At 37.0% G+C, this 19,587-nt stretch overlaps 1 protein-coding gene across 1 annotated transcript; it reads left to right on the forward strand.

Moving 5' to 3' along the window:
- The first annotated feature begins 9,496 nt into the window (after positions 1-9,496).
- On the forward strand, positions 9,497-15,153 carry LOC127118587 (uncharacterized). The gene is made up of 9 exons (XM_051048802.1): positions 9,497-9,719; positions 9,812-10,612; positions 11,334-11,410; positions 11,535-11,700; positions 12,671-12,759; positions 12,844-13,008; positions 13,111-13,188; positions 14,414-14,517; positions 14,670-15,153. Exons 2-9 carry the CDS (start codon positions 9,949-9,951, stop codon positions 14,773-14,775), a joined length of 1,449 nt encoding a protein of 482 aa, XP_050904759.1. The 5' UTR covers positions 9,497-9,719; positions 9,812-9,948; the 3' UTR covers positions 14,776-15,153.
- The last annotated feature ends 4,434 nt before the right edge of the window (positions 15,154-19,587 follow it).

Raw genomic sequence — 19,587 nt, forward strand, 5'->3', positions numbered from 1 at the left:
AGATACGATCTAGCGTACGATCCATTCTGACCTTCAATAACTCAGAGACAGTCTAATGTACGACCAAGTTAGACCTTCAAATCTTCAAATACCACTCAAAGACAGTCTAATGTACGACCAAGTTAGACCTTCAAATCAGATTCTGCGGTGACAGTCTAATGTGCGACCAAGTTAGACCGTCAAGTCCTCGGACTCTGCCCAGATATAGTCTAATGTACGACCAAGTTAGACCAGATGCGGCTCAAATACAGTCTAATGTACGACCAAGTTAGACCAGATGCTGCTCAGATACAGTCTAATGTACGATCAAGTTAGACCAGATTCTGCTCAGTGACAGTCTAATGTACGACCAAGTTAGACCTTCAAATCCTCAGATTCTGCTTAGAGATAGTCTAATGTACGACCAAGTTAGACCTTCAAGTCAGATTCTGCAGTGACAGTCTAATGTACGACCAAGTTAGACCTTCAAGTCAGATTCTGCAGTGACAGTCTAATGTACGACCAAGTTAGACCTTCAAGTCAGATTCTGCAAATACAGTCTAATGTACGACCAAGTTAGACCTTCCAGTCATCAAATACAGTCTAATGTACGACCAAGTTAGACCTTCCAGTCATCAAATACAGTCTAATGTACGACCAAGTTAGACCTTCCAGTCATCAGATACAGTCTAATGTACAACCAAGTTAGACCAGATTCTGCTCAGTGACAGTCTAATGTACGACCAAGTTAGACCGTCAAGTCTTCGGATTCTGCCCAGATACAGTCTAATGTACGACCAAGTTAGACCAGATTCTGCTCAGTGACAGTCTAATGTACGACCAAGTTAGACCGTTAAGTCCTCGGATTCTGCTCAGATACAGTCTAATGTACGACCCAGTTAGATCTTCATCTCCTCAGATGCTACCTAGTGACAGGTACTTTTCTGAATTGTAGTCTAGCGTACGACTACCCCCCTTTTATCATCAAATTCAGCCTAATGGACGACTCATTCTGCTCAGATACAGTCTAATGTACGACCCAGTTAGATCTTCATCTCCTCAGATGCTACCTAGTGTACGGTACATTTCTGAAGTGTAGTCTAGCACACGACTACACCCTTTCATCATCAGACACAGCCTAACGGACGACTCATCCTACAACTCCAATACGGTCTAGCATAAGACCCATTTGGATCTTCAACTCAGATACGATCTAGCATACGATCCGGTCTGATCTTCCATCCCCAGTGAAATCACCCGCTTAATGGAGGCTCATTCCGCAACATGGATAAGATCTCCCTGGATGGCATCTTTAAGCCCATCTCCATCAAGACTAGCTCCTGATTGACAAGCGCAAATTTTTGGGCATTTTAGTGTTCAATAATCTTCCACCTCCAGACCACGAATGGCGTACATACCATTCTGACTCTCTCGGTTCAAGAATATTGAACAGGGGAAGCTGTCATACCCCAAAATTTGCCCATTAATATTTCAAGGCATTTTTCAGGGCACTCCGACTCATTTTTATGACACTGATCTTAAAGGAACGAAGGCCCAGCTCACGAATGACCCAAACTGGCCTGTTCGCTACACGCTCGCCTAGTGATAACATGAAATTATGTCATATTTTAGGACTTAATTCAATTAAATTTTATCATTATTTATTTCAGTTCACTTTATATTATTAGATATTACGCGGTATTTTCTTCCTATTTGTCTCAGGTGGCTTATTTGGAAGCACAAGTAAAAATGGAGGAAAAGAGGTGCAAAAAGGAGAGAAAACGAACCAAATAGCAAAGCCCAGCCCAAAGTACAACACCGGTGTTGCACCTGTGACGAGCGTCACAGAGGCTGTGACGAGCGTCACGCCTTGCACACCCCTGTGACGGACGTCACACATGGTGTGACGAACGTCACACCATCCCCCTACTTTTTGGGCGCAAGTAACGCCTCAGAGACTTGAAGAGACGTTGAGGAGTGTTGGGCCCTATATCCACGCCATGCAATTAGCCACGTTGAAGACCTTTTGGCAGCAGGCAGTTACTTAATGACACCAATATAAATAGCCACTTTGAAAACCTAAAGGAGGGGAGGCTTTTCCACATTTTTTTTTCTTTGCCGTTTTCACTTTTGCATATTTTCCTTTCCAGCAGCTTAGGCATCGTTTTTCCTACGAGTTCTACACTATTTCCCTTGCAATTTCCTATTTCCTTTTAGCATTTAGTTAATTCCTTTTCGCACAATAGTTTCTACAACGGAAACTATTGTGTACCTTTTTACCGGATCTAACCTTACGTTAGGATCTAGTTTATTTCCTTCGTTTTAATTTGTTGTTTAGTTGAAGAATCCAGGAACAAACCCTACCGGCTTGTGGTGGAGTGTTCAGGACTACTGTTTAACTTATTCCAAGTAACCCTAAAGGAAACCCTGAAGGAAAAGCCGGCGGCACCGCTCAATTCGATCCGATCGGCCAATTCAAGATTGCAATTCAATTGCAAACAGGTTTGCGTTACTATCGCCGCTTTATGTTCCGAATTCACATGTGATACCATAATTGAATGCATAAATATATTTGAGGTTTTGCATGTGGACTTAAGTATGCCTGGATACCTTGAATTGTTGTAATGGATGCCGTTGTTTTTTCGCTCTGTTTTGATCTTTGCCCAACTGACCTGTTTTATCATAACCATGCCCTGTTTACCTGATACTATTACTGCTTTGGTGCAACTCTTGATTGCATCCTGATTGGTATTCTAACCCGTTTGCTGAATTTTGTAAAGGCTCACATATCCCAGGAAAAGATTGCTGTTTAGGTCTTCCACTTTATTTGTGGGATACCCTTATGAAGATCCACCCTAAATTGCTTAATTAATTTTAATGTATTAATTTTAATGTATTGATTTTAATGTGGAGATTCATCCTAATCACCTAATTGACTTTAAAATATGACCTTTAAATATGTGATCTTGGACCTCTCTTTTGCCTTACGATATTACGGTATTACGGTCATGTCCCGCGAATGTGGGGATACCCTTAGCAAAGACCCCTCGATTAAATCATCATGTCCCTTTAAAATAAATTATAGTCCCTCGGATGTTGCCTTCGAATATATGATTTTGTCCCTCGATGACCCTTCGGTGTAGCCTACGGTTAAATGATGATCGTCCCTTCGAATGCTAAGGTATCCTTACAACTGTTGCCTTCAATGACCTATCGATGACCCTACGATGACCCTTTTACATCCAAAGGATAAAACTACTTACTTCTCAATAGTAAGGACAGTTTTACCCTCACAAGGATAGGAAATGCCCATAACGACCTTAGGAAGGTATAACTCTCAATTACTGGATCATAACCTAAAACATTTTCCACCCTCACACTTTGCAAGTCCTAGAAAATCACCACTTGGTATACATTCATACTAGAATCATTACCAAGTTATATTTTTCTAAACTGTTTTCCAAAATCAAACGAGATAAATACTTTGTATACATTCATACGAGAATCATTACAAAGTTGAACTCTCTTTTCGAAACATTTTTAAACAATTCACCAACACTTTTCAGACAAAAATATAAGTGATCCAGCAATTAAGAGCCCATGGATAACCATGGATACAAAGGGTGCTAACACCTTCCCTTTGTATAATGTACCTCCCGAACCCAAAATCTTTTGAGGTCTTTCCTGTTCTTTTCCACCTTTCCTTATTGGATAAAAGAAAAGTCGGTGGCGACTCTTGCTATCCGCGACATTGCGATAAAAAGCAAAACACCCCAAGTCAGTTCACCGTATGACACTTGTGAATTGATTTGAAGAAATGAGAGAAAAATTTGAGAGAAAATTTGAGAGAAATTTCTAGATCTGAGATTTGTGAAGTCCTTTTTGCAATTCTGTTAGGGTTTTCCTTTTATATGCTATGCTAAACATGTTTAATTATGCTAAACCAATTGCTAATGAAAATTAGGGAAGTTTGGAGGTGTTTTGACAAATTGGGATTTCACCCTTATGCATGGAAATGGTGAATGAACAGTACACGGAATTATTTGTTTTTCACTTAAAATGACATTTTAAAATCAATGGTGAAGGCCAAATATTCCAATGATTCACCAATTTTAAATTTTAGAAATTCCCTCCAAAAATCCAAAATTTTGAAAATGATTATGAAATGACAAATTATGCAATGTTATGCAAGATTTGGAAATTATAGGTCATGACAAGAATTTAGCAAAAAGAGCCATGCAATTTGGAGCTTTGGTTGAGAAGTTATGCACATTTGAATCTTCAAGTACACTTGGCCATGTTTTGATCATATCTCCTTAACCATACACGAGAAATGGATGATCTTGGACTTTTTGGAAATGGGAGAGAAAGATATACAACTTTCATGTTCAACAAAATTTCATTTAAAGCATTTTTGCTTATGTAATTTGAAGTTGAAGTTGGATGAAAACCTTTCCATTTTTGGCAAATTTGAATTATAGGTCACTTTCTATTTTTGGAAAGTTTTGACCTGACTTTATTTTCTTCAATGTTGATGTTTGAGATGTCAAATGAGACTTGTTTGAACATGAATGAAGTATTTCTAATCACTTCCCACCTCCAAATCCACCAGTTGACTGAGCAGTTGACTAGCTAGGGTTTCAGTTGACTGAAGAATGCCTTGATAAGATTCAAGCCTCTACCACTTGAGATTCTGATTCAAAATAACATCATAGCTCATATGAACTCTTATGAATGATTGTGGTGTCCAAATTCTCAAGAATGGCCACCATCTATTGCTCAATGACTGCCTTTGACTGCTTTGATTGTTGATTGCTTCATCTGCAAGTAACAAGGTTAGATGACATATTTTTGTACTTTTGGTTAGTGATAAAAGGAAGAGCAATGATATACAAATGCAAAACATGCTTGGTGATCAAGAAATCACTCTCAAAAGATAACCCACCCACAGGGGAGGAAACAAGGTGCACAATGATCCTTGAGGCAATGATATGATATGATATGATGCCATGAGGGATCTTAGGGACAAAATTGGGGTCTTACAGATGCATGAAACCTTTTTCAAACTTGTTTTCAAATACTTTTATGCTTCATAATGCTAAGATTCACATAGAGAATTAGAGGATACCGTCCAATATACATTAACACTAAAGTGTCATAGTTTTGACATCATGTAAAATACATCTAACTGAAAGTTGCACTCATAATTGACTGCTTCAACGAAGGATTTAGGTTATTTTGAAACTTCTTCTGATTTCTGAGATGGGTCAGAGATGTTCGGTTTGTTGGCTATTTTCAAGTTGAAATTGACATGGGGTTTGATGTTAGAAGGATGAGAATATTTGTTGGTTTCAGGAAAAAGTAAATCATCCATGGCTTTACGAAGAAGAAGGAAACTAGGTCAACTCATTGCACCTAAAATCACACCAGTAGCAGATATGAGAGCATCGATGTCACGATTAAAATGCTGGAAATTCGTCAAATTCTCAATGTGGAATTTCACTAAACCTATGGAGAATTCGGAACCAAATCTTGATGAACAAGAATCAATCTTTCTGATTGATTACACTTCTTGCTCTTTACTCTTCACTCGAGTGAATCAACCAACCTTGGTTACAAGATCATTCTGCTACACGATGATTATTGAAGAAGAAAAGATGAATTGGGGAAGAAAGGGAAATTAGGGCTTTCGAGAAAAGAGGAAGAAGAAGAATTTATGCAGAGAAAGTTCTTTATTTTTCACACTAAAATTTTATTCAACCATGCAACTGCATTCATTGAGTTGTATTACAATCAATGATATGAGACCTCCCTATTTATAGGTTGAGATTGCTTGCACACTAAACAATCTCCGAATAACCTAACTAACCCAGCTAAAACAACAAATATTTTTTAAAGCTTTCACTCGATCGAATCCCAAACGTGTACTTATTGAAACCCAAGATTTACCAATGCGATCTATCGTCTCATACTACTCCTTTGCAAGAATCTACCGATCTTCAAAGACTTCACTCGACCAGACCCGCATTGCGTAATCTTGTCCCAAACCTTCAAACCCTAACAGGCATTGAAGGAAAATCCATGCCCGATTTTCTGATTTGAAACCCCCAAAGTTATAAACCCAATTTATAGTACAACAAACCTAAATTGGACGTTATCAACCATAATCTAGATGGCACATAATCAAAAAATGATTATGTGTTGTTTGATTGTGTGCATGTTTAAAAGAGAGGTTGAAGATGATGAGAATGCTTTCAAATCCCGATTTCGTATATGTTTTACTCACTAGAAACCTTACTAGTAAATGATGTATGTATGAAGTATTTATATGCATGCATATTTGGAGGCAAAAGGAATGCAAAAGATTTGAAAAAATTGTGAATTTTTGGAAATTTTCATTACATAGGTTGACATGTGAAAGCCATGTGCCGACCTATATAGGTCATGTGTTGCCTATGTGCAGACCTGTAGAGGTGGCACATCTGTCATAGCCTACAAACTTTAATAATGCAGTAAATGAGTCGATCTGTACAACGGATGTGTCGACACATAATTTTTTTTCTTATATGTGTCGACCTATAGTTCATTTTTTTGCAAAAATTGTTTTTGATGCATGAAACCTTTTTCAAACTTGTTTTCAAATACTTTTATGCTTCATAATGCTAAGATGCACATAGAGAATTAGAGGATACCGTCCAATATACATTAACACTAAAGTGTCATAGTTTTGACATCATGTAAAATACATCTAACTGAAAATTGCACTCATAATTGACTGCTTCAACAAAGGATTTAGGTTATTTTGAAGCTTTTTCTGATTTCTGAGACGGGTCTGAGATGTTCGGTTTGTTGGTTATTTTCGAGTTGAAATTGACATGGGGTTTGATGATAGAAGGATGAGAATATTTTTTGGTTTCAGGAAAAAGTAAATCATCCATGGCTTTACGAAGAAGAAGGAAACTAGGTCAACTAATTGCATCTAAAATCACACCAGTAGCAGATATCAGAGCATCGATGTCACGATTGAAATGTTGGAAATTCGTCAAATTCTCAATGTGGAATTTCACTAAACCTATGGAGAATTCGGAACCAAATCTTGATGAACAAGAATAAATCTTTCTGATTGATTACACTTTTTGCTCTCTACTCTTCACTCGAGTGAATCAACCAACCTTGGTTACAAGATCATTCTGCTACACAATGATTATTGAAGAAGAAAAGATGAATTGGGGAAGAAAGGGAAATTAGGGCTTTGGAGAAAAGAGGAAGAAGAAGAAGAATTTATGCAGAGAAAGTTCTTTGTTTTTCACACTAAAATTTTATTCAACCATGCAACTGCATTCATTGAGTTGTGTTACAATCAATGATATGAGACCTCCCTATTTATAGGTTGAGATTGCTTGCACACTAAACAATCTCCGAATAACCTAACTAACCCAGCTAAAACAACAAATATTTTTTAAAGCTTTCACTCGATCGAATCCCAAACGTGTACTTGTTGAAACCCAAGATTTACCAATGCGATCTATCGTCTCATACTACTCCTTTACAAGAATCTACCGATCTTCAAAGACTTCACTCGATCAGACCCACATTGCGTAATCTTGTCCCAAACCATCAAACCCTAATAGGCATTGAAGGAAAATCCATGCCCGATTTTCTGATTTGAAACCCCCAAAGTTATAAACCCAATTTATAGTACAACAAACCTAAATTGGACGTTATCAACCATAATCTAGATGGCACATAATCAAAAAATGATTATGTGTTGTTTGATTGTGTGCATGTTTAAAAGAGAGGTTGAAGATGATGAGAATGCTTTCAAATCCCGATTTCGTATATGTTTTACTCACTAGAAACCTTACTAGTAAATGATGTATGTATGAAGTATTTATATGCATGCATATTTGGAGGCAAAAGGAATGCAAAAGATTTGAAAAAATTGTGAATTTTTGGAATTTTTCATTACATAGGTTGACCTGTGAAAGCCATGTGCCGACCTGTATAGGTCATGTGTTGCCTATGTGCAGACCTATAGAGGTGACACATCTGTCATAGCCTACAAACTTTAATAATGCAGTAAATGAGTCGATCTGTACAGCGAATGTGTCGACACATAATTTTTTTTCTTATATGTGTCGACCTATAGTTCATTTTTTTGCAAAAATTGTTTTTGATGCATGAAACCTTTTTCAAACTTATTTTCAAATACTTTTATGCTTCATAATGCTAAGATGCACATAGAGAATTAGAGGATACCGTCCAATATACATTAACACTAAAGTGTCATAGTTTTGACATCATGTAAAATACATCTAACTGGAAGTTGCACTCATAATTGACTGCTTCAACGAAGGATTTAGGTTATTTTGAAGCTTATTCTGATTTCTGAGACGGGTCAGAGATGTTCGGTTTGTTGGCTATTTTCGAGTTGAAATTGACATGGGATTTGATGTTAGAAAGATGATAATATTTGTTGGTTTCAGGAAAAAGTAAATCATCCATGGCTTTACGAAGAAAAAGGAAACTAGGTCAACTCATTGCACCTAAAATCACACCAGTAGCAGATATCAGAGCATCGATGTCACGATTGAAATGCTGGAAATTCGTCAAATTCTCAATGTGGAATTTCACTAAACCTATGGAGAATTCGGAACCAAATCTTGATGAACAAGAATCAATCTTTCTGATTGATTACACTTCTTGCTCTCCACTCTTCACTCGAGTGAATCAACCAACCTTGGTTACAAGATCATTCTGCTACACAATGATTATTGAAGAAGAAAAGATGAATTGGGGAAGAAAGGAAAATTATGGCTTTGGAGAAAAGAGGAGGAAGAAGAAGAATTTATGCAGAGAAAGTTCTTTGTTTTTCACACTAAAATTTTATTCAACCATGCAACTGCATTCATTGAGTTGTGTTACAATCAATGATACGAGACCTCCCTATTTATAGGTTGAGATTGCTTGCACACTAAACAATCTCCGAATAACCTAACTAACCCAGCTAAAACAACAAATAAAGTTAAGTCTAAAATTCTATCGACATTTCGACAACTATACATATCGACACACAGAACATTTCAACAACAACAAACTCTATACAAAATGTTACTTTGACATAAAGAATTATACTTTCAACATGAAACATGCCAAAAACCTGTTCTTTCAAGACCTTGAATTGAACATAAAATTGAACAAAATTTTAATCAAATGAGATGAGAAAGATACGGTAAGTTTCATATTCTTAACATTTTTTTAGCCTGAGAATAGACTTTTTTTTGTGTTGTTTTAAAATTAAAATATTTTTTATAGAAATTTTAAAAAATTAATTAAAAATAATAAATAATACGAATATTTTAAGTCAAGAAAGCATCTAAATCAACACGCCTAAATAGAACTATAGATACTTAAGACAAAATTATGGATCAATAAAAATCTTGGCAGACAAGATATTGCTATTATATTTATATTTATATATATATAAATAAATATAAAAATTTATTGAAATTGCCTAAAAAAAAAAAAATTATACACATTGTTCTTTATCGCATTCACACGCTCAACACTGAAAAGAAAAACGAAAACGAAGGTTTCAGCTCTCTGACTCTGACTTTTCTCCTATTGTATCTAACCTTCATCTTCATCACCACCATTGCTAATTCAGTTCAATTTTCAAACCCTAATTCTTCTCAAATCCCAAAGTTTCTTCCTTATTGGCTTAATCCGTAAGCTCTCAGGTAAGTTATAAAGCTAACCACTTCCTTCACTTTTTCTTCATTCTATTGTTATTCATATTCACCCTTGATAATTTCTTTCATTTCCTTTTCAGGGTATAAATTAAAACCCTAAAAATCGTTTTTTTAATTAGCCCCAAATTAGGAAATAGTTGAGAAAGAAGAAATATCAAATAAATAGAGGTATATTGAAGAATTTAAGATTAGGGTTTTCTTTTAATCTGTGCTAAAGATGGAAACTTTGGATGCTAATTCATCATCATCATCGTCATCTCTTGGAGGGGTTAATAGTGATGATAACAATGGTAGTGTAACTTGGTATGGGATGAGGTTACCTTCTGTTAACCCCTTTCTGTCACCGGTTTCATTTCTATTGGATTATTCTGGGATTCTACGTTCTACTAATGATTCCGAGGCTGTGATTGTTAACAACGGAGTTTCTGGTTCTGGTTCGGAATTAAGGTCTCGTGTTGATACTGATACTGCCGCTTCTGTTGCTGGGAGTAGTGCAGGGGAAGTTGCAATAAGGATTATTGGAGCTGGAGAGAGTATTCAAAATCAAGTTGGGGAGTTGGGTTATGATGATTGTGGGGAGGATCTGATTGGTGAGAGAAGTGGAATGTCTGCATTGGATGATGATGATGGTGGTGGTGCTGGGAGTCGTGGGGGGATTGAGGCTAGTGAGGGGGTTCCTCTTGTGTCTTCTTCGTCTTCATCGTCGTTGGCTGGAAGCGGACGGGTTGATGGTGATGCTTCTGTGAATGGATCGGAAAATAACAGCAGGGATTCATCTTCTTACCAGAGATATGATATTCAGCTTGTTGCCAAGTGGATTGAGCAGATTCTTCCTTTCTCCCTCTTGTTATTAGTTGTTTTCATCCGACAGCATTTGCAAGGTATAACCACTTGTGTTCTTATTCATTGGTTGTGTTATTGTTATATTGTGTATGTGATGTTAATTTCGGCTTCAAACTTGTGTTACTGCAATATAATCATAGTTAGCTACTTTACATTTCATTTTCTTTTCTTTTTCATTATTATTACTCCATCCATTATGCAAATATTGGGAAAATTCAAAGTTGTTTCTGATAATTTGGCAAACTGTTGGGTGTTTAGAGCACTGGCTTGCTTGTTCTGAGGTAACGTGTTTGTAGAATAGTGGTTGGTTGGTCTTTCACTCTTGCTACCTTGTTAAATATTTTCTATCGATTCCAATTCCAATTGGAAAGTGTTGTGTGCGGCTTACGAATGCCTGTTGTTTTGGGTGAAGGGGCTTAGACAAAAAGAAAATATCAAATGAGAAGTTTTTTTTGAGGATCACAGGTGTCTCTCACCTTTGTTTTATTTGCCGGTTCTCCCTCTCAAATATGTCCCACCTTAATAAGAAAATTGTAACTTTTCTATTTGTATGGTAAATGTAAATCTTGTGGAGTTAACTTGCTGATGATATTCTTGCCACGTGTTTCAGTATCTGAATTGCAATTGTGTCTCTTCTATATTTAAAACCTCTGAATAGTTGCATTCACAGTTCACACTTATATCACGACGAGTCACCTCATATATTTGTACTTCTTATTTTTTCCACATTAACTGGTATTCATATCTGAGAATTTGCAGGTTTCTTTGTCACGATTTGGATAGCAGCTGTGATGTTCAAGTCAAATGAAATTGTTAAGAAGCAGACAGCTTTGAAGGTACTTTATTCACAATCACATCAATGCTAATCCTTTAAAATTTCTGCTCCCAAACCGAGTTTCTATACTGTCATCTCGTCACTGTACAACCATAACATCGAGTGAAATAAGTTTTATTTTGCAGGGAGACAGGAAAGTTTCTTTGCTTGCTGGTATCTCTGTTGCTTTCATTCTTCACGTGATAGGCATTTACTGGTGGTATCGAAATGATGATATTTTATATCCATTGGTCATGTTACCTCCAAACCCAACACCTTTCTGGCATGCAATATTCACCATCTTGGTCAATGGTAAGGACTTATTCGTGCAATGTTCCATAGTATGTTGTTGCAATGGATATACACTAGAACCTGTAGTTGTTCTAGTAACTTTGTTACAATCTTATGTTTTACAATTTTTTTTTTGGTCAAGTAGCTTAGTGGCTGAAATTTACCTTTTAAAGGTGAACAAGTGGGATGTTGCAGATTCAAACCCGCGCCCTGCATCTGATGTCGCTGCACAGCTACCAACTGAGCTGGCTTAACGAGACTTATGTTTTACGATCTTAATATCCTCTCCCGTTCTTATGCAAGATCCCGATCTTGACAACCTTACTTGTTCCCACATCTAAGGGAAATGGGGAATGTTAGCTGACATATTTTTAGACACATAGGCAATGGTGAAACAACAAAGTCCTTTTTTCATCATTTCCTTCAAAACATCTTTAAGTAAAAAACTTACCAAATGCACCCTTATTTGCTTCAGCACTTGTTTTATTGCTTGATATTAGTTGTTGAGATATGTTTCGGATATTGTAGATTTGTTTGTATATATTTTCTGTATTATGCATGATGGTGACTGAACACTTTGAAGAGACGGCCGATCTGTGGCCTTTGTACTAGACGGGTGTTTCCTTGGACATCCAGCATAGTAACAACCGAATGAGAAAGGGTCAGCCTCAATCTCATTGACAGTGGCTGAACCCAAAGACATAGGTTTCTGAACTAGATAGCTCAAGTACCATTTTAAGAGCGAATAATGATGATTTTTATGTATTAAATCATGAATATGTACAACATTGAATAATACATAAGGTTAATCAAATCAATCCCTTTAGTAGATATGAACAACATCTTTCTGAAGTTCAATTAAATTTATTTGTGTACTGTATTTCTATCTTGGTTGATTGCTTGGATCACATGTATTCCTTTAGATTGTATATATGGTCATTAGTCATTCTAACTTTTGTTGGTATTAATGATCATCATTATTTTGACTCAGATATATTGATGCGGCAAGTTGCAATGGCTTTTAAGTGTATTCTGCTTATATATTACAAAAAGGGGAAAGGTCATAACTTCCGTCGGCAGGTGATTAATGCTTTCCATATCGAAGTATGTAATTTTCAAGCATAGTTTACTGCTATAACTGCTGATATTCTCTAACTTTTGTAGGCTCAACTGTTGACTCTTGTTGAGTACACGCTACTGTTGTATCGTGCCTTGTTGCCTACTCCAGTTTGGTACCGTTTTTTCTTGAATAGGGAATATGGAAGTCTCTTTTCATCCCTGACCACTGGGTTGTATTTAACTTTCAAGCTAACATCTGTTGTTGAGAAGGTTGGCTTTTTTTTTTTTACCAATATTAATGTGTAGATCTGTATTTCATGATATTAAGGTTTCCGTATACAAATTCTGAATTATCATCTTTGCTTGTCTTAGGTCCAAAGCTTCATTTCTGCCTTGAAAGCGTTATCAAGAAAGGAAGTTCATTATGGGGTATATGCCACAGCAGAACAGGTAATAATGCGGTTTTGGTTAATATTTTTTTTATTAACATCGTATCCTATGTTACTAATGGCAGACAACGGAAAATAGCAGTTTTTAAAAATTTTCCTATGCAATAGTGCTATTCTGCCATGTTATAGTTGTTTAGTGATATATAGTGTATTGCGGAATCTTAAAAATTATAGTTTGGCCCAACTCAGCTCTACAAAGCCGACTTGAAGGTGAGGATTGCCCCCACTGATAAATACAACACATGCTAAATCTCTTTGTGATGTGGGATTAAATCCACCCCTTCAAACCCAACACGATGAAGCTGTTGGAGGCTGCAATTTAGGCAAGCCAAATGCGGCAATTTAGGCGACTAGAGGCGGACCGCAATGAAGGCGGAAATTCCAACACGGAAAAATAGCTGTTTGTCCGAATTCTGCTATGTTATAGTGGTTTAGTGCCGCTGTAGCTGCTATTTAACAGCCCTGATTGTATCTAAATCTATCTATTCTATAACTATAATATAAAACCTTGGCCCTTTAATAATGACACATGACAGATATCTAGGCCCTCCATTACATGCTGAACTTTTTCTGCAGATCTGTGCCGTGTTGCAAGGGATTTTGTTTACTAGTTTAGCCAGAAAATCTCATTCTTTTGTTACAATGTTTTGATTCGGTGTTTTGTGAAACTTTTAGTTTTCTAATTTTGTAAATGCATACATATCTATATAACATATATGTTAGGCATGCAATTGTTAAATGGAAGAGATGAATTGCAGTTGGCTATTCTCGTTCAAGCATTGCGTTTCATCAATCTGAGAACAAAGCTATGTTTAATGTATCCGTTTTCTATCAAATTACTTCAAAATGATTTCTAACTATAAAAGTCATGGATAATGTATGGTAAATGTAGATTTCATGTACCAATTAATTTATGGCATTCATCAAGATAATTTGCTTTGTTCTCAAGTATTTCTATATTTTATTTACATGTATACTTGCACATGGTGCTTGTGTTCATTTTTTTTCTGGATGATATAGAAGAGGGACCTTCAGAAAATAGATTTATATTTTGTTTGCATTATATTTTCTTTTGGAGTTTTGTTATGTGATATTGTCTCAACTATCCCTTTCAAACGATATTTCTCCGCATTTAAGGGTGAAAACTGCACAATTACTATGTTATAGAAGATTTCCATTGTGCAATTTTTTAAAATTATGATTCTAAGTTATGTGTTTCTACGCAGGTTACTGCTGCTGGTGACCTATGTGCTATATGCCAGGAGAAGATGCATTCACCTATCTTGTTGCGTTGCAAACACATTTTCTGCGAAGATTGTGTATCTGAGTGGTGAGTACATATCTTAATTCTTCATTTAGAACTTCTATTTCAACACAGAAAGTTCACAATATATCAAGAGAACAAAGATTGTATTATGATTTCCTCTTATTAATGACTTCTTTTCTAAGTTATGTAACCAACAAAGGCACTTTCCTTTTCAGGTTTGAGAGAGAAAGGACTTGCCCTCTCTGCAGAGCATTGGTTAAAGCAGCTGATCTTCGGACCTTTGGAGATGGATCAACAAGTTTGTTTTTCCAGCTGTTTTAATAAACCAAGATCTTTGGGTTGGATCATACATAGTTTTGGACCAACCTCTACCGATAAAGTATCATGCTTCTTACTCTGATTAGGTAAGATTTTTCATCAAAGGGTACGGTTGCAATGATGACAGATGTACAAATTAAGGGCTTTGCTCAGCCGTCAGATGCTCAAAATCGGGGGAACCTGCTAACTTGATATATTCCTCATATCGTAGACGAACACATATTTGTTTATAATGTCACATTATTTTGACATTCACCCCCCTCTTTATAAGTTTGTACATGTTTTTGCACAGGATTTATTCAAATATGTCAACTAAGTTGTTGCACTCGGAAGAGTACTGAAATTGCCATATGTTATAAGAGATTTGGATTTAAATGCTTTTGTTGTTTGTCATGTTTCTTTTTCCTCTTTTTGCTCAGCTAGTAAAACTTCTATCATAAATTGCTACGGGTTAAAGATCTTCTCCATTCATTTTCTATTTTTTTTCCAATTATTTTAGTTTTATTCAAATAACACATTTCAAAAATTTGTGACATTTTAAATATTTATGTGATTTTATACACACAAAATTAAAAGATAAAGTATTAGGAAATTGAGAGGATTCCTACACAAAAAACATACCGATGGTTATAATAAGAGGGAACAGATATAAGTATCTTTGGGAAGATCTTTCTTTTATTTCAAACTTTACAATTCAAAATCTACTATGAAGCCAAAATAACTTTCATTACCCTATAGCAAATTTTAAAATTTGTTATAAATTGGATGAATGGTAAAGATCAGCACTCCAATTTATCCAGTGAATTATTCACGGGAGAGAATCTAGATCCATCAATAAGGAAGAAAGTTGTCATTAATAGAGATAATATACATTAATAAATAGAATTAAAAATTTTGAGAAAAATTGCTCATTGTGACATAATCCAACATTTATGCATGGTAGAAAATTGACATTTGAAAAGAAGGAGTTGTTAGTGTTTGTAAACAACTGACAAAAAAATTGTATATAAAAATAATTAAATAATTAACAATTATGTAAATGATATCTATTATATGATATTGTGAAACACTTTTTTTGAAGACAACAATCATTGTGGTACATAAGTTGAGTTTTACCTTGTCATGAATTAACATTTGTAGGTTTGTTTTGCTCTTTATTCTTAAATTTGCCACATATATTTGTCCATGACTAAATATATCTCATGACAAGAATACATCCATATAGTTGAAATATTAAACTTAATATTTGTTCATTGTCATGACAAATTAAATAATAATTGAGAATTGTCTTTAATAGTTATGGGTGTAGTTGCATGTCTCTAATACATTTAGGGGGAATATCCTAGTACGATAATTTTGTTGCTTGTCTTATCGTTTTTATTTTCGTTTCTGTTTATCGAGTCTCCTTCATAATTCCACATCCTCTATGAATCAAGTTTTTGTAATAATTCACTTTTAACATGCATAAATCAATTGTTACATTTGAGATTTGATTATGATGATTTAAATAAATTGCCCGAGTTAGTGAAACAAGAATCGAAGGTGATATCAATTCAAGTCACCTGTGAAGTCAAATCTCAAACTATCTTGAAAAATTTGAAAAATTTGAAAAATTGAGATTTCTTATGTGTGATTCGAATCACTCACAATCCATGACCCGAATAAAGTAAAACATAGGCAGAATAAGAAAATTTTGGTGTCTGTGATTCGAATCACATATTACACCTGATTCGAATCATGCAACCCTGTGATTTGAATTACTGTTTGTGCGTGACTCGAATCACAAACTTCCTGATAGCTGTCGCATCACGCGAAAAACCGGCGGGAAAAGAAGAACAACAGAGCCGCCACCGTGCGTTATTTATCCCAAAATAGGGAAAGGAAACGCTCAGAGTAAACCTGGGAAAGAACATGGTCTCGCGACCAAAGAGAATGGGTTCGGGAGTCGGTTATGCGAAGGGAAGGTATTAGCACCCCTACGCATCCGTAGTACTCTACGGGATCCACGCACAATAGAAAGGAAATTGGTTGCTAAAACACTGCTCAAACTCACACACACTGGCTGAAAGAAACGCGAGAAACTGACTGAAACTGACTCGGCAGGATGTCGCATCCTGGGCCTACTTAGTCTATCAGGCATAGACATCAGAGTCGAAGTAGTTCGGACTGGGGAAACGACACATGCTCGCTAGGATGTCGCATCCTATGCATACGTATCTTCTCGGACGAGAGAAGAATCAGAGCATTCGTAGCTCGGCTGAAACGCACACAAACAGACACAGGCAAAGGCAAACGTGGAGCCTGAATGCCAATCACTGGACTTACATCAGCATCCGAACCAAAACACACGCACACTGGAACCCAAATGCCACTCGATGGACTTACATCAGCTTCCAAGCACACAACAGCACAACAAGTTAATAGGGAGTCGGGGACTCAGCCTATAACTGTCAAACACACACAAAAAAGAAAAAGGGCGATGTAGTTCCCCTACGCAGGGATAAAGGACCTAGCCTAACCAGATAACAGAGGGAGACACAACTAGGGAGACTACGACTCGAGCCTAGATGTTATCATGCAAATCGTCCCTAAGTTAAGGTTTCTAGCTAAATGGCACAAGGGCCAACCTATCCTAAGTATGGCTCACACAGGGAGCAAGCCACACACACTTAACTTGCACAGGAAGCAAGCCAAGCAAAACCTAACTTGCACAAGAAGCAAGTCTAAACTAATCCTAACTTGCACAGGAAGCAAGTCAAACAATCCTATTTTGCACAGGAAGCAAGTCAAACAATCCTACAAGCACAGATAGCACACGCTATACGCAAACAAGTGGCTCAAACAATGGTTAGGTTTTAGTCAAGGGGTCATATCAACCTCGACAAACAAACCTCTGGAACTGGGTGAATGTGCTCTTAACCTTGCCATTGAGGGGCTAAGGTGAAGCAGATGAAAGGATGAAGTGAGGATGAGACCTCACAGCTCTTATCCCTGGCCTGGGAGAGCTTAAGACAAGAATGTGTGGGTTCAGAAAGTGGGAACCCTTCTACACATTTAAGACTGACTCAACTGTACAATTGTACAAGATCTTGGGTTTTTATCCGTAATGCATCAATACAGTGGTGTGAGCAAAGCAGATGACACACTGAATAGTGGGGGATAGATTGCATATCCCTACCTTCCACCAATTGCCTCTTCACTTAGGAGGTCTTTGACTCTATGCAAGGACAAAAGTAAACAGTCACAAACATTGCCTCTTAAGGAGGACTTCAGACAGTTGCCTGGCCAAGTAACAGGCCAGGTCTTCCAGACTACATGAAGTAGAAGAGACATACCTCAATGCAAATTACTTATACAAGCAAAGCAAAGCAAAAAGTTCTCAAGGAACTAAGCAACTAAAGCACCAAATCAGCAGGGCAATGGTGATACAGTTGGTATTTGGTGACCAATGCTTGAAACTGATGAAATAAGGCTTTCCAATGTTGATTAGTTGAAGAATTTGCCTTGTGGATGCTTGCCTTTGCCAATGCCTCAGTCAAGTTCTCTTGTATTGGTTGGAGTATGTTGGTTATGCTGGTCACTAGCAGGTCAAACAATTGGTGAGCCAAGCTGTTGTTGATGGTTTTCTGAGTGACAGAAAAATGGTGGAATGGGAGTTGGTCATGTGTTGCAAGGCAGGGTTTGACAGGAAATGCACAAACAAGGTGAGTTGGAGTGAATGTGAGAGGGCAAGTTGCAAGGGTTTGTCTGCAGTGGGATGTTGGAAAACAAAATGCAAGGCTTGGTTGCTTGATGTTTTGGACAGAGAGAATGAAATGTAAAATAGCAAGGTCAGGGTTGGGAGAGTGTTGGACTTAGTTTGGAAGATGCAAGTGGGATGAGGGGTTTGGTTGTAGCTACTGCAGGAAATGTTGGTAGCAGGTTTTTGAAAAGGTGCAAGAAGTGAGTGAGGCTTTTTTGTTGGTCTGCTGCTGCAGGGGTTTTTTCATGACAGGGAAGTGTAGTTTTTTTGATTAAAAAATAGAAAAATGCCAAGCCAATGGATCAATGAAGCTCTTGGTTTTGCTGGTTTTGTTATGACAGAAAAGAATGCTCAAGTCTGCTGTTGGATGCTTGACAGCACTTTTCCAAATGGCCAAGGTGAAGTAGATCTTGCTATGTTGGTTGTGGCAAGGCCAGGTTGGGACTGTCAAAATGCAAGGCTCAAGTTTGGTTTTTTTAGTTTTGACAGGTTTTTGCTTGGTAAAATGCAAGTGAGGTGGTGTTTAGAAGTGAAGTCAAGCAAGGTTTGAGAAAGCAATGCAGTTTGGTTCCTTGTGAGTTTTGACAGAAAATCCAAGTGAGCAGAGGTTTTTTGTTGGAAAAATATGAGTGAAGTTGTTGTGGTCTGCCCCTTGCTTCACAATGATCAATATGGATGTATCATCCAAAATTCCCATGCTTCAGTCCTTTTTCCAATCTTTTGCCAGCCCTTGTGCATCAGTCAGTTTTTTAGAATGAGAATCCCTTCTTTTTATTTGCCTTGGCCAAATGGTTTTTGTGTGATGCCAATTGCTGCTGCAGTGTTATGTGATGGTTGGTTGCAGATGTTATGCCATGCCTTGCTGCTGGTTTTATGGCAGGGTTTTTGTTTTGGAAATTTTGATAGCCCTCTGGTCAAATGGCCCAGGATGCATTTCTACAATATGAAGTTTTTGTTATGCAGCCGTTAGTCTTCCCAAAATGACAGAAAAAACTCCCATTCCTCCAAACCTGCTGTTGGCTGCTGTTGCTGTCCTTTAATGACAGCAGATCCATCCTCCAAACTGTTGTTCA

Source organism: Lathyrus oleraceus, chromosome 2, assembly GCF_024323335.1.
Source record: "Lathyrus oleraceus cultivar Zhongwan6 chromosome 2, CAAS_Psat_ZW6_1.0, whole genome shotgun sequence".
Taxonomy (NCBI): Eukaryota; Viridiplantae; Streptophyta; class Magnoliopsida; order Fabales; family Fabaceae; genus Lathyrus; species Lathyrus oleraceus.

Excerpts from the sequence above, each read along its gene's own strand:
- LOC127118587 (XM_051048802.1), top strand. The coding sequence starts at position 9,949 with ATGGAAACTTTGGATGCTAATTCATCATCATCATCGTCATCTCTTGGA. Across the intron at positions 11,701-12,670 it reads ATTCACCATCTTGGTCAATG|ATATATTGATGCGGCAAGTT; the intron begins GTAAGGACTTAT and ends ATTTTGACTCAG. Across the intron at positions 14,518-14,669 it reads GAAGATTGTGTATCTGAGTG|GTTTGAGAGAGAAAGGACTT; the intron begins GTGAGTACATAT and ends TTTCCTTTTCAG.